This window comes from Leuciscus leuciscus (assembly GCF_965113295.1).
Source record: "Leuciscus leuciscus genome assembly, chromosome: 10".
Lineage (NCBI taxonomy): Eukaryota > Metazoa > Chordata > Actinopteri > Cypriniformes > Leuciscidae > Leuciscus > Leuciscus leuciscus.
The window spans coordinates 39,036,368-39,051,137 of NC_138734.1; the positions used below are offsets into that span (position 1 = coordinate 39,036,368).

The 14,770-nt window shown below is 37.8% G+C and overlaps 2 protein-coding genes and 1 long non-coding RNA gene across 3 annotated transcripts in view; 1 reads left to right on the forward strand and 2 right to left on the reverse strand.

The window, feature by feature from the left end:
• Positions 1-3,755, reverse strand: part of idh2 (isocitrate dehydrogenase (NADP(+)) 2) — a 13,677-nt gene extending 9,922 nt beyond the window's left edge. The window contains exon 1 of the mRNA XM_082182098.1: positions 3,532-3,755. Within this exon, the coding sequence (XP_082038224.1) occupies positions 3,532-3,643 (112 nt within the window). The 5' untranslated portion in view covers positions 3,644-3,755. The remainder of the gene's footprint in view (positions 1-3,531) is intronic.
• LOC309508136 overlaps positions 1-14,770 on the forward strand; it is a 220,410-nt gene that overhangs the window by 151,367 nt on the left and 54,273 nt on the right. The gene's annotated exons all lie outside the window — the stretch shown is intronic.
• ankrd34c (ankyrin repeat domain 34C) lies at positions 5,740-11,956 on the reverse strand. Its single transcript, XM_082181552.1, has 2 exons — positions 11,503-11,956; positions 5,740-10,373 (listed from the first exon to the last, which is right to left on the reverse strand). Exon 2 carries the CDS (start codon positions 10,340-10,342, stop codon positions 8,747-8,749), a length of 1,596 nt encoding a protein of 531 aa, XP_082037678.1. The 5' UTR covers positions 10,343-10,373; positions 11,503-11,956; the 3' UTR covers positions 5,740-8,746.

Here is a 14,770-nt window from a genome sequence, read left to right on the forward strand (position 1 = left end):
ATATACTGTAAAGTAAGTCTACATATTAAAGTTGTCAAATGTTTTTAAATATTTTAATGCAACAACTCAAAAGTCTAATATAAAGGATGAATGGGGATCATTTCTATGGTCAGACCATTTCATTTCTGCAAATCCAAGATATCACAGGTCAAAACAACACCACCAAGCAAAAGAAGGGACAGAAAAAAAAACTTTCAGATAGAGTTACCGGCCGCTCAGCACAGCTGTGTCAACCCAAACTGCATTATGGGTAAGGCCTTTCGCTTGCAACCTGCCAGTGTTCTTGATCAGAAATTACATAAACAGGGAATCCTGGGGAAAAGAATCCTCTCACTAGTCATGAGCGCTGGGGGAGAGCATGCTAAAGCGGGAGGAGGAGTGTATGGGCAGGATTATATAAGCATGCTTCAATACTCTGTTCCTAACAACAGAGCCATCTGCACAAAGCATGAATCCTCCCATTAATAATACATTTATGCTGAGCTGAGGTATGAGCTAATGTTCCACGGTGGGTTGCAGAAACACTCATCTTTCCATCCTTTAAGAAACAGAATCTGAAAAAATATCACAATGTCAAGCAAGAACTTGTGATCTACAAACAAATGCCCTTTTAAAACAATTTTGCTTTTTACTTAAAGAATGAGTTATTCTTTCTGAGAAACTGTACATGATCAAACAACATGCAGTAAGCATGATATGGCACACTGCCACTTCACTCTCACACTATTGCACAACGGACGATACTCTAGCATTTCCAGTTCGAATTTCCAATGTCACCTATTTTAGGATCCTTTTCTAAACAATTTTAACACAAAATTTTAGTAGGTTCTACACAACTATTTCCTTCTAAACTCTTATTGTAGTGCACTAAAGTACACTATGTAACTTGTTTTGACCAAAATTAACAAAATTCAATACATCAATCCTTCTACCAAAAAGTTTTTTTGTCTTACCCCGATTCACAATGATAAACCTATTATAAGTGTTATTTTTTTAGACCTGATGTAATGTTTTTTTTAGGGAAATTGCGTACATACGTCACTCGGCCATGCGTGTCTCGTCATAGCCGTAAATAAAGAAAAGTTGCTCCGGTTACTTTGACCCGTGTCTGGTATGGGAGTGGAATAGTTAGTTATCACAATGAGCGAGAAAGTGCAATAGAAAGCAACAGCGACTTATTAGCCATTCAGTAACATTTGGCACGACTTTTTGAATCTTATCCTTTACATTGCTACATTTATATAATTGACCTTAAAAATTGCAAGGTATATTGCATTTCCATGTAAACTTTCAAATGTCAATGCAACATTAAATAAATAGTTTACCCCCAAAATTTTCAATTTACAAACAAGTAACTCCAAATTCAGTGAGAATAAAATGAAAGAAATTGTGCAAACTATTCCTTTAAACTTATAACTATGAAAGGAAATGCCATGTCAACTCACGTGTATCTAAGCTTCTACACAAAGCATGTGGTCAGTCAACATATCATATAGCAAGCTATCATTCTCACATGGCCCTTTGATTTTCAGTCGTCAATGACATTTGCAAACAGTGTACACTTGTGCTCCACACTTGAAGGTCAGTAGTTTAAAAATAATTATTATAATAATAATAATACATGAGGTGAGCATGTTCACATGGAGTCCTCTCACAAACCATGAGCAAATGTTCTTATACTTTTCCCTACTGACAACATTCAAAAGCAGCTCAAGTGACCCAGAAAGAAAGTGTCTGAAATGAGCTATTTTATGAAGATGCTGCACCACCAGAAGACACTAAAAATATATTAGTGTAAAAACTAACCAGCTGGGTTGGCAACAGAAGCTCAGATGCTTCTCGAAATAGTGGAAGATTAAGTAATTTGCGTTAAGACAAATTTTTAATCCACATAAAAAAAGGAAATTATATATATTCAGGAAATTATACATAAGGAAATTATATACTCAGGAATAAACACAAATACATTTATATTTAGGATTAGAAAAATATTTCTAAATGAATGTTGTGGCCTTCTCATCTCTAATTACAACCCATAAAACCTCTTGGTGAAAGTCACATCCAACCTTGTGACTTTAATGAGAGAGAACATGCGAGTTTGCTTGGCATTGTGCCTGAACTTATGTCATTAAAGTCAATCCGAAATGCAAGACGACTTCTTGATACAAGAACGCTACGCATTGGATAAACTATGGCCGACACTTCACCTATATTAAAAGCTCACAGAAAGACCCATAATAATCCAAATCCGCCTTAGGGAACGAGACATGTCAACACAACCATTCAGTGCAAAAGCATCTTCTAATAAACTTGGCAATGCAAAAGTTGTAATGTGGCACACCTCAAGTGCAAAAGGCTGGTTCTGTAATTTACACATCATTCAGATGTGATATATGAGCACTACTGCTAATTAGGGACTAACCCATTCAGAGTAAAGTGTAAAGGTGACCTGGAGGACATGTGTACAACAAGTAAACCTCCAACATTTGAACAATCCTCCATGATGACAGCTGATTACCTAACACTGAGGGACAGCTAGTGTCAGGACCAGTCAGGACATTACAACAAATCATTCAGTCGTCTGTGAGGTTCTGCCCTTCAGTTGTCCCATGTTTTAAACTAAGAAACAACATGAGGTGCATGTTTCACATGATAACTCGTTAGTTCAGTTGCTGCAAACAGGACATTTAGATCAATGCAGCCTCCATATCCAATAGGGTATATAAAACTAGGGAGAAAATAATGATGTAATAGTCAAATATAACGTTTCTTAATTTAAGATAATGTGCATGTGGGTCATTTACACCTTCACTTAATGGTCAACACTCAGTCAATAGTAGAAATACGACGTACTGACCACCAGGCCGACTGACCTTGAAATGATTTACACTGTATCACAAAAAAAAACACTGACAAAACCCTATAAACACTCGTATAACTGGTTACCGGATTATCTTGCATCACAAAGCTATTCGATTAAATCCTTAGATCATTTACAGCAGTATTGTAGGCGCGAATGGTTTCATAAGTCATCCCGCTGCCTGTGTGTATGTGTGTGTGTGTGCAAATCTTATGGACGATTTAAAAAAACAAACAGTTTTTCTCTTAAACGTCGTCAGATTGTTCAACAACGCAATGGTGTAATTAAAACTGGATTAGAATGTCAGAAACGGTGTCTTAACCACAATGGATTAATATAAACTAAACTATGGTATCATGTTCGTTTTCTTTAAAAGGCATCCAACGAGCTAACAAAGGAGCGCGAGCGCGGCGCGCGACTCCCGCTGCAAACGTACAACGTCACCGCGAAAATAACGTTCCGCTAGAAGCCGCGAAGAGAATCTGCAAACCGGCAGATTGACAGAAATACGACCGTCCTTCTGATACAAACATGAGGAATGTGGCAGGGGTGTAAGGATATTTAAATTTAAAAGCCCATCGTGTTAGATAAGCATTACCCGGTGTTAAAGCGCCGGTTAATGCGGCTTTCACTGATATATCTACATTCAATTTTCAAAGTGTAAAACTCACAGTTCCTCTGTTGCAAACTCTGGCAAGAAGCTGGAACAAGGACGGCGGGGTTTTTTGATAGAGTGGCGGCGGATCTAGTGAGAGAGCTGAGGACCTTCAGGTAACCTGCCATGCTGCTTTTTTTTCCTAGCCGAAAACACTAGAGGTTGCTTCCCGACTTAACTCCGGTCGAAGGAAGGGTCGAATGAATCGGAGCAAACGGGAATAAACGCAGCTCTTCTCCGCCTCCGTGTCAGGGCCGACGTCACAAGTACATGAGGTCAGGACTAAAAAATCATCGAAGGGGCGAATGGCCAATCACATTTGAATACGCGACACATCGCTGTTGCACCTGGTGACTTTTGATAACGCAGAGTTTGCACGTTCTCTTTCGTTTTCAGTTAACCCTTCACAGGCGTCTGGAGTTATTTCCGATTGTGCACTCTTGTGGAATGTGCTCATTATCACTGATCTGATTTACAAATATACATATAGCCTACTTTCATTTTTAGAAGGATTTTCAGTGAATCTCCAAACACATTTGCGGTGTTATTTGGCATAAGTAACAGACACGGAACAGGCAGAGAACATCTTCACATTCCGTTGTCTGGTTGCTGAGCAGCTCCGCTAATTTTAGCTGGGTTGTGTTACCATACTGGGTGAAAGAATGGGAGGTGCGAGGGTCTGATTGTGCGCATGCGTAGTAGAGCTGCTGCAGGTCATTTCAAGGTGCTAAAAAGCTAGTGTCTGAGTAGTTGAAGGCTGAGGAGTTAAATACACATTTTATGTTCTGCCTCACAAAATTCACAACATAAAACTTTAGGTAACTTTAGGTCTTGTTTTTGTTTTGTTTTTGTTAGTTTTGCAGTTAATTTATGCATATAATAAAAAAAAATTAGGTTTCCTCACATATGAGTTCAAATGTCCCAGCTTTGGCAATCTAGGCCAGTTCAAATTTAAATTCCTCAAATGCCTCACGTGATTTTGACAAGGAAACTGATTGAGTAATGTAATGTCACTAGCCTTTCCTGATTATGTCTGTATTGTAAACAAAAAAATTGTTGCCCTCCAAATAGACAATACATTTTTCAGGTGTGTGGAGACAAGGAAATACTTGAAAACTAGCAAAAAGTTGGCTGGCCCGCACACTGAATCCAGTACAGACTGAGGAAGTCTAGCAAAAAATTTGTTTATTTCATAAGTTGCATCGTGCAAAGTGCATGTGAATTAAAAAACAGGTAGACACAAGCACACTGCTATCTTCACTTCTGTATTTATGTCTGTATTGTTGTTATGTAAGTCTAGGCTGTCATTCTGAAATTCAACATGCAAATATTGCTCATCTGAACTACATGTCAATATGACCTCTGTTATCATTCAGAGGTCTGAAACGCGTAGTTCACAGTCAACTGTTTACCCTACAGTGTTTGTCTGCTTACAGTAGTCAACTCTGCATTGGTCAAAGACAAACATAAATTCACAGCTGGATCTGGTTCACTAGAACTGCTGTGTACTTGTACAACAGAGCAGTGTCCGTGTGGTACTGATGAGGACATTCTGTCATGTGGTTATAATGACACTGAGTTTAGGGTAGAAATAATGGGATGTACTAATAAAAACAATAGTCTTTAACAAAAAAAATATTTGATAGAAATAATAATACACTTCTTTTGTATTGATTGTTTTGTATGTACATACATTTTTTTTTTATCTTAAATTTACAATGAAATCAAGCCTTATATGTATTGCCTTTAAATAAAAAAATCGTACCTATTATTGTTATTATTATTATTATTATTATTATTAATAAAATAATAGTTATTATTAGGGTTGGGTATTGTTTAAATTTGAACGATTTCAATTCTGCTTATTATTATTATTAAAGCATTTTTATAGTGCCACCTGGTGGAGGTAAAGACTATCATTTTAGTAAATAATTAGTATAATATAATATTTAAATTAGTTTTTCACCTAGTTCAGAGATGATTAAAATTCAATTTTAGTTAGTTAGTTAGTTAGTTAGTTAGTTAGTTAGTTAGTTAGTTAAAATAGATAGTCTAGCAAAAAGTAATATTATGACTAATATTCCTTGTTTCAAAGTTGTGAGTTATAAGTTATTATAAAAAGAACTAATGCAAAATTAGATCATAATATAATCATATTCCATTTTATTCATTCTATTTGTTTTCCACTCATCTAGAGAGGAGAGATGCTATACTATATGTCCACCAGAGGTCAGTAATAAATCATTATTGCACTTTAGTGAAGGCTGATACAGTTTTCCCGTTTCTAGTTTCTAGAATTACCTACACCTACAGTGATTATTTTTAGTTCACTTGGAAGTGTTGTTGTTACACAAAATGTTTATACTTTCAACATTGCAAGCTACCTGTAACAAATTGTTTGTATTGAGTGAAGTCATTTATCATACATAAACATCCCCTTATCTTGGTTGAAAACATCACAGTTTGCATATATAATTAAATAACAGTTTTTAAGTTATTTTACAATGACCTATTTATGCAATAACTGCTTTAGGAGACTACTATGAACAACCAAAGGAGGCAGCTTAGTCAACAAGTATCATTACTCATACGGTAAATACGGTAAACCTAATACCATAGCCATATGATATCCAGGGACTTTCACACACAACAGTCAAAGTAAAGCGAGTTTACAGAGAATTTTACGAAAAACAAGCAAAATTGTGTGAGTGAGTGACAGTTCTGTCGGTCAACATGTCTTAACCATGCTGGTTCAAGCTGACAGACAACAGATATTTTATTTTTCAACATTACACCTATTCTGTCTTTACCATGTACATCCTGGTATCATCTGTTCACAATTGAACACATACGTCTAGCCTAAACTACACCTTTGGAAGAGGATCCTCTTTAATCCCTTAATGTACTTTATTAAAAGTCCTGAGGAGTTTACAATCTACAGTGGATTAGATCTGGAAAAAGAAACTGGTCTACTATAGGTCAGGGGTCAGGGCCTCACCTGAGATGTCTGCGTTGTTACTCCTTTGAGATTTACAATCAGTTTAACCCACATATTTCTTCTTTTTGTTGACCACAGTGACTACTAATCTAAGCACACTCAGGAGGAGACTATGGGGATCTGAATGCTGCTATGATGGGTCTGTCCTTATCAACATAACAGGTGCTCTTACAGTCATTTGAGGTTTCAGACTTTGAGATTAGAATGACTAGAACATTTGTACAGATTGATACAGACATTTATTCAAAATATACAAGATACTACATACAAAAATACTATGCATCAAACAATGTAAACATGAGCGCAACCAATATGCCTCACAGTTTTAATATAAGACAGTTGTGATAAAACCTTTTCACATGGTCTCATTTGGGGTTTATTAGTAATTAAAATGTTACTCTTATATGTTCAGTTTGTTACTACTGAATTGCTTGAGGGCCAGCAGTTATGAATTATAAATTATACTTATTATTGACCCATATGTATTTTTATGCCATACACATATTTTATAATCACAGACCAAAAGCTTGAATGCATCGGTTCGTTGATTGCTTGTGTTTTATGTCTTAACCCAGGGGAAATTAGTGAGGAGTTAGCCAGCTAACTCTAGTACTACCGAACATATATTATTTGACAGCCTTATGCAGGCTAATAAGTGGCTATTAAACGTTATAGCAGCAATGAATCTGAAGCACTTTGCATTTGCACAAAAAGTAACATGGGCACATTAGTTCACTTCTACCACATAACATTGGCTGACAAATGGATAAACCTATACGTTTACATTTGTCTGTACAATAGTCATTGGTTTATCACAAGGTTATGTTCTGCTACAGACCTAACCTAAATATATTATGATACGCTGTGATCAAAGTATTACCTAGAGATTTTTGTCAATTGTTGTCATATTTATATTTGTCATGTGATTTCTTGTAGCAAACCGGTTCTAATATTGTAATTAAAATGCTGCTCAATATTTTATTAAAAGTAATCTGTGATGCAGAACACATTTTACTCTCCTTCAAAGGCACTATACACTAATTAGCTACAAACATTCAATCTTTTGAACTCATCATGGAGCGAACTGACACTTTATCTGCCAACCTAATATGGTTAACTAAGGGCTCTATGACTATATAAATCATCTTTGCGTTAAGGAGCAAGTCATAATTACATTTGCAATGTTGCCTGTATTATTGCAATCGATGTAAGATGTGATCAATTACAAGAGATGGATTTCCCTATAATTAGCTCACAGATGGTCAGTATTTCTTACAGAATCTAGATCAGGTATGCATGTAATGATACATCGGCACACAGGCATTATTAACATCAACATTATAAAGTTAATATTTTATATGTATAGTGATCAGAGAAAAAGTTCTCTCGCATCTCCTCTCTCTTGCTACAATTCTCAACTGGATTTGCTTTTCTTTGCAGGACTTCCAGCTATTTAATCAGGAGCCAATGGAATGCTCTCTTTTAATGGGTATGATCTGGTGACCTCTCTGCTCCATTTTGACTGTCTGGTTTTGCATTCACTCTCCTGTCTGCTTTAATGAATCACATGGAGAGATGTCTAGACTTTGAAGATATACAGATATTTCTGTCTCTGTTTTTGTTTGCAGCAGAGGATCTGCGCTTAGAACTAGCTGTAGTCAAGCTGTCAAATTCAATCTTCATACGCAAGAGAATAATAGCACACTCTCTCACCTACTCTTTAAGAGGGCAAACCCAGCCTTTGTTGCGGAATGGAAAATTGCACACTGCTTTGTTGTATTTTTGTATTAAATCCCTTTTCCACCAACATATATTTTGAAAAACAGTTTTCTGGGTGGTAGGAAGCGACAGTATAAGCTTACGCTATAACGTTACATCATATATTAAATCTAAACTAACCTTTAACAGCTAGGTTGCATCTTCACCTTTTATAGACAATAAGCTATTTATGCACCTGTGACATCTGATTTTTTCCACTGGTAGGCATTAGATAAATATATTAGTTTTCAGTTGCTTTTTTCAAAAATGGTATTTTTGCTAATTGAAACTAACAAGTAGATTAACCTCTTGATACAATATCCCTTTGCCCTAAACGGCTACATTCAGTGCTAACTACTTTTAAACTCTATTACAGGTACCACCTGTTTTCCACCTGCCTGAGCATCAACAATACCCAAAAACCTCAGACGTATATTAATGATGTTAAAGTTGCTACATCTACACGGACTGAGTTTCATGATTGATGGTTGAGCTCTTCAAAGTTTGAAAGCTGCTTCATCTGTTCCACTTGCATAGAGTGCCTTCTCACAAGCTTCTTTTTCGTCCTGAGGTATCCTCTCTTTGGTGAGTTGGGTGCTACGGGAGCTATTGGTCTGAAACCCGCTGCAAGTGGGGATGAGGGCTTGCTGCTCGCTCCTATATCTGGAATCGGAGGGTTGGGATTGATGTTTAGTGGGGGCAGGTGACCTGGGCGTGTGTGGGATATATAGTCCAGCAATAGCGTCCCAGAGCCACGCCGCTCCAGTAGGCCAGGTGCTCTGCATCTGGTTGTGCTAGGGGAAGAGGTACTGGGATTGCTGTCCAAGGACTCTCGCGAGCCTGTAAGCATAGCAAGAGGGGATGTATTGAGCTTCTTTCTCTCTAGGGGTGCCTTAGGAGAGTCTAGCATGCTGGAATCTGAGTACAGCTGGGAGTCTGAGTCGTAGTGTTCATTCCCCAGTCGCCTCCGGTGCAGTGTGTCTCTGAGGCTAGCTGGCCCCACGTTTCCTCCAGAGCCCTCCTGCTCTGTGGGGACAGTGCTACGCCGTGCCAGGGGTTGGTGCTGCGCCAGCGATCTCTCGTAGGAGGCCTTGGAAGATGTCGAAAAGGATGAAGTTGGGGAGATTTTTGTGGTCTGATCTCCCACCATTGGAAACAAGATATCCTTTCCGTCCACGCTGTTATGCCGGGACAAAGTGCCTCTTTTAGACAGGCTCAGACCGTTGACACCTGCAACAACATCTTCATCTGAGTTGGCTCTCTTGCTCGCTTCATTTGCTGCCGCCAACACGGAGGGGGCGATCAGACCCCAGGGCTCTGACTGTAGTCGCTTCAGCTGGGGTAGACGAGCCCGCTTGGGGTTCACTTGCTTCTTACTTGGGGAAGTAAGTCCATTGGGAAGTTTAGCTGCTGTGTTTGAGGTTGACTTAAACTTTGTTTGAAAATTGAATACAGTGTCTTTCTCCTCCTCTTTGCTGGGAGATGGCAATGTGTGAAGATCTATTTCTGACGGTGAGGCACATGGTGCAGGAGACGTCCTCTCATCCAACTCAGGAGATGGAGGAACATTCAGGTACTGCTTGGTAGTTTTGGTTCCCGACGGCGATTTGTCAGTGGTAATGATGATGACCTCCTTGCCTTTGGCTCTGCAGGCGTCGAGGAGAACTTTTAAGGTTTCTTTATCATCTGCGTTTACAGCATAGACTAAAGCAGAGGATCCATGACGATCCTCCAGGCTCGGATCAGCCCCGTTAGTCAGTAGAAGCGAGACCACCTCTTGTCCCGCCCTGTGGCTGCATGCATGCATGAGGGCTGTCCTTCCAGCTTTGTCTTGAATATTAGGGTCAGCTTTGTTGTCCAGAAGGTACTTGACAAGCTTAGCCTTGCTGACACTCTGCTGGTCAGAGTGTTTGGACATGCAGGCCACCATGAGTGGTGTCTCTCCACGATCGTTGCTTTCATTGATGTAGGCTCCACCTTCCAGGAGAAGCCTTGTAAGCCGCAAACGGCGAAGCCATACTGCTTTCAGCAGAGAGTTCCCATCCGTCCTGATCTCCATCACGTCAGCCATCACTCAGACTGGACCCAAATCAGCCTCAGTCCTGCAAGGCAAGAGCAGACTGCTGCTACAGTCAACAAGCAGATCCCACAGACATTTTCCATGTAACAAACACTTTGTGTTTAAGAAATAAGCAAAGGTGTTGTTGATGTGTCTAACCCTGCCTGTTTGTTTTGAAGAGCCACCAGGTGGCAGCCTGAATGCGCAGGAATGAGTTATTGGAAGAGACGCTGAACTGACATGTGGATCAGGTGCGAATGCAACTTTGAATTTGCGTGAATATTCTGAAATGTGTTTGTGTTGTGTATCAAAATGTATTTCCTTATATCAATCCTTAAATGATATCGATAGTGATTTGTTCTCTCAATGTAAATAAATGTTTTATCTGAAAAGGATTTTAAAAAAAACGGATAGATTCAGGGACGTTATTAAATAAATGAATTGCGCGTTTTTTCTATTTTTCCTCTATATTTTGTGTGTATGTTTTAGACTTATTTGAAAGACTGCTTTTAAAGCATTTGCTTTGGCATGAATAGTCGTCCTGAATTGTCTTGTTCAAGTTCTCGACCCACACAATATCAGATCAGTTAGCTTACTTGAAATAATATGATAACCGTTTAAAATTAAATGGAGTTATTAGAAACCCAAGAAGGGGCTTAATCAGGGTTAGCTGATTGCTTGTGATTTTTAAACACGTAAACAGTATGACGGAATGAAAGGACTGATCACGCGTTTTTGGTTAAGTGTGAATGACTGAAACATGTTTCGTGTCTTATAGAATTTTATTCAGATATTTGCGTTTTCATGTAATCACTGCGATAGCGATGTGCCACTGTCCATGGTCCTGAGCGCATATAGTAAACATCTGTGATGCGCGCTTGGAAGATAAAACCTGTTCTCGTAATTTTATAAGTTATAATTCTAGATCCAGTTGCATCTACATCTGTACAAATGACAACTTTGGTCTGTCTACCTGCATTTTCTATGATCTCAAATGTATTTGTGTGCATGTGATTACGAGAAATTTAATTTCGTTGAACATTGTAGTATTAGCAAACATATTGCATCATAATCATTAAATAGGCAAAATATATTAAAAATAGGCAAAATGTTTAACGCGTTTGTCAGGTAGTTAGACCCCCAAATTAGATTAAGTTATTAAATTTCCTTACCTGGTTGACGCACAGGTTTACCATTGTAGAATAAGTCCAATGGTAATGGTCTCCAATATTTTAGAGGCTATGGAGAGGCATAGTTTCTCAGCACAGCTCGTGTAGTTATTTAGTTCAGACTCCACAGAACTGTCCTATTTTAGGTTCAGTTCTATCGTGCAGGCACAACGACGCTCCAGCCCCACCGCTTTTGTTACTGAGACGCAAGAGACCAGTCCAATCGCTACATTCCTATTTGCGCACCCAAGGACCACACTAAGACGTTGAGGTTATAAATAACTTCCCCCCTTTCACTTCGTGAATTAAACGTGAATCTGATTGACGTCAGAATCTACAAAAATAAATCGGTTCTGGTGTGAACCTGTGTTGTCATGATGAGCACAAACAAACAAAAACATAAATAAAATAATAATAATAATAATCATATTTGATTTTGGTACGTCGAGATTAAGAATCAAATCAGTTTGATAGAATGGTGCACAGTTAAATCTTATATTTATATTTACTGCATTCAAAGAATACAATTTGTGCATAAATTGTGCCTGATTACATACTGGATTTGGTGTTTTGATATATTATAATAATACTACACACATTTAGATTTTTAATTAGGTATTATTTATAATTAGTTAAAAAAACAAAACATTTAAATAACTTTGTCACAGCACAAATTGAGATGAAGTCACCACAATGCAAACACAGGCAGTCTGTGTCATGAACAAGAGAAAATAATTATTTGATGTAATATACTCAGCATTTCAATAGCTGCATATAGCACTGATTAAGCTGATAATAGTGCAACTGTTCTTTTGATTGGAACGGTTCGAATGCCCATTCTTATGTAAGTGGTGACATCTATCTATCTATCTATCTATCTATCTATCATCTATCTATCTATCTATCTATCTATCTATCTGATATTATTTTCACTGCTTATTGAGTTTCTTATTGCAATTAAACACCCATAACTTGCAGCCATTTCAGTCATATATAGCATAATAAGGGACAGTTCTATTTTTAGGTTGCTATGAGACAGCACAGAATCATATTCTGACTGAGACCGATAGAATTTGTGGTGCTGGTGAGAGCATGAACTCAAAATATTAATAAATATTAAAAATATGAAACTATTATTCCTAGTAATGCTGTGACGCTAAATCGCTTTTATGATTAAAAAAAAATTATTCTCATAAAAAAACAAATGGAGGACTTTTGTCTTCGAATGACCCTCGTCTTCCCTTTCCTCCTGTTTTTAATATCACACAAGGCCTGTGGCTATTTACTTTCTGATATAAACTGCTCGCATGAAGCTCATTTTCCACTGGAGCAAAACAATGATTCTTGAATGACTTTACCCACACGCTGTCCCCACTTTTATCTGCTGATGATAACACTTCTGATCACTTAGGAGAATATTGTTATTTACCCAGCCATCATGTCTGAGACAGAGGCTAGTTATGAAACTGCAGGGCGCTGCCAATCTCCATGTTTGTGTTCATCCTGCTGGCTAATGGTGTCGTCTGGAGCTTCTCCAACCATATGACCATGCTTAATTTATCTTTACAAAAGTTTCCAGAGCGCAGAAAGGTGGACAGTAACCAGGGGGTTCAGTATGTGCTGTGGGGGGTCACATCTTCTTGATTTTTTTGTTAGGGAAGGAAGGAAAAATATATGCATTTCATATAAAGCAGCTCTCGTGTGATGAGTGTTGTTAAGCAACAGAACTAAGGGCGGGTGGGGGTGGTGGTGGTGTGGAAAACAGATGCAATATGATGCCCAATGTAGTCTGTTATCAGTTTTTAACATGCTTTATACAGTGCAAATATGAAATTGTCTCCTTTAACATTTGTAATTTTTTGTACATGAACTACTTATCTGGCTTATAAAGAGATGTGCCATGCTGTGAATTGGCATTGTTTTACGTGAGCATAGTGTGCTAGTTTGCCTATCACAGTGTGTGTTTTCGAGGCATGACTTCCTCAGGCATGCGCTTTCTGACTGGGGAGCAGAAAGGTTCCTGAGCTCTGTTGATTAGACACGTTCATTAACATGGGAACTACAGGGACGTCAGCACTCTTTCTGCAAGTTTTTTTTTTTTTTTTTTTTTTTTTTTTTTGTGCAACGCCTTAGATACAAAATAAATAATGAAAGCGCCCGAGATTCAGCTCTCTCACCCCTGGGAGCTGTTTCCATTTTCAGAAATCTTACATTGCACCTGATGCGCTGCCTCTGTCTAAATATAACCCCCATCGCTCACTTTCTCTCTCTCTCTCTCTCTCTCTCTCTCTCTCTCGCTCACTCTCGCTCTCTCCTTCTCTCTCCAACTTTCTCACTTTCTCACTTTCTCTCACTCTTTTTTTTTACCCAAGAAGCAAACTCCCACTGTGTTAAAGCATTGCAGTTCTGCAGTGGCAGTCTATGGAAGCCACAGAATAAAATAATAAAAAAAGGTAATTTCGAGTTTGTCTCACAATTCTCTCTTTTTTTCTTTTTCACAATTCCAAATTTTATATCTCGCTATTCTGACTTTTTTTCCTCAGAATTGTGATATAAACTTGTGAGAGAAAAAAAACCTCAGAAATGTGAGATTAAAATGTTATTATTAAAATGTTATCTATGTAAAATGTTATAGGTTTAAATATAATTTCATGATGTAACTGAAGGGCTAATACATTATGCCCCATATGAACTGAATATACTGTTTACATCAAAGTATCTCTGGTTTCATCAGTCCAGTCTGTCTGTTTAATGGCTTGCAGCTATAAACTTCTGCGTTTAGCATCAAAGGGCGTCTTTGACTATATTTTTTTTCTATAAAAATGAAGACTATCGTTTTTGCATTCCAATTCTGACATCCAAAGGCACACAAAGAATATTTTTCTTTGGTTTTCCACTTGGTTTTCTGTCACCATGTGACGTCTGCTCCCAAATAGTCTATTTGTTTATTTTTTATTTTATTCAAAAAATGCAAAAGAAAACAGAAAAATAAATAAAATAAAATACTTTTAAACAAGGGCAAACATACAGTATATTGAAATAAACTGTTTTGAGGACTAATAGAACATTTTAAACGCCAGGTATTCGCCCACAAAAACATCATTGCTGTTTGCGTCATCATCTTTTGAAAATATGTTTACTATGTTTATAAGAAAGATGCATTACATCATTTATACGGCCTCTGGTTGTCTGGTATTATTAATGTTGTTAGGTTTTATTACGCAAATGTAAGTGATTTTTCAGGTTCACACCCTTCAAATGTCCATATCAG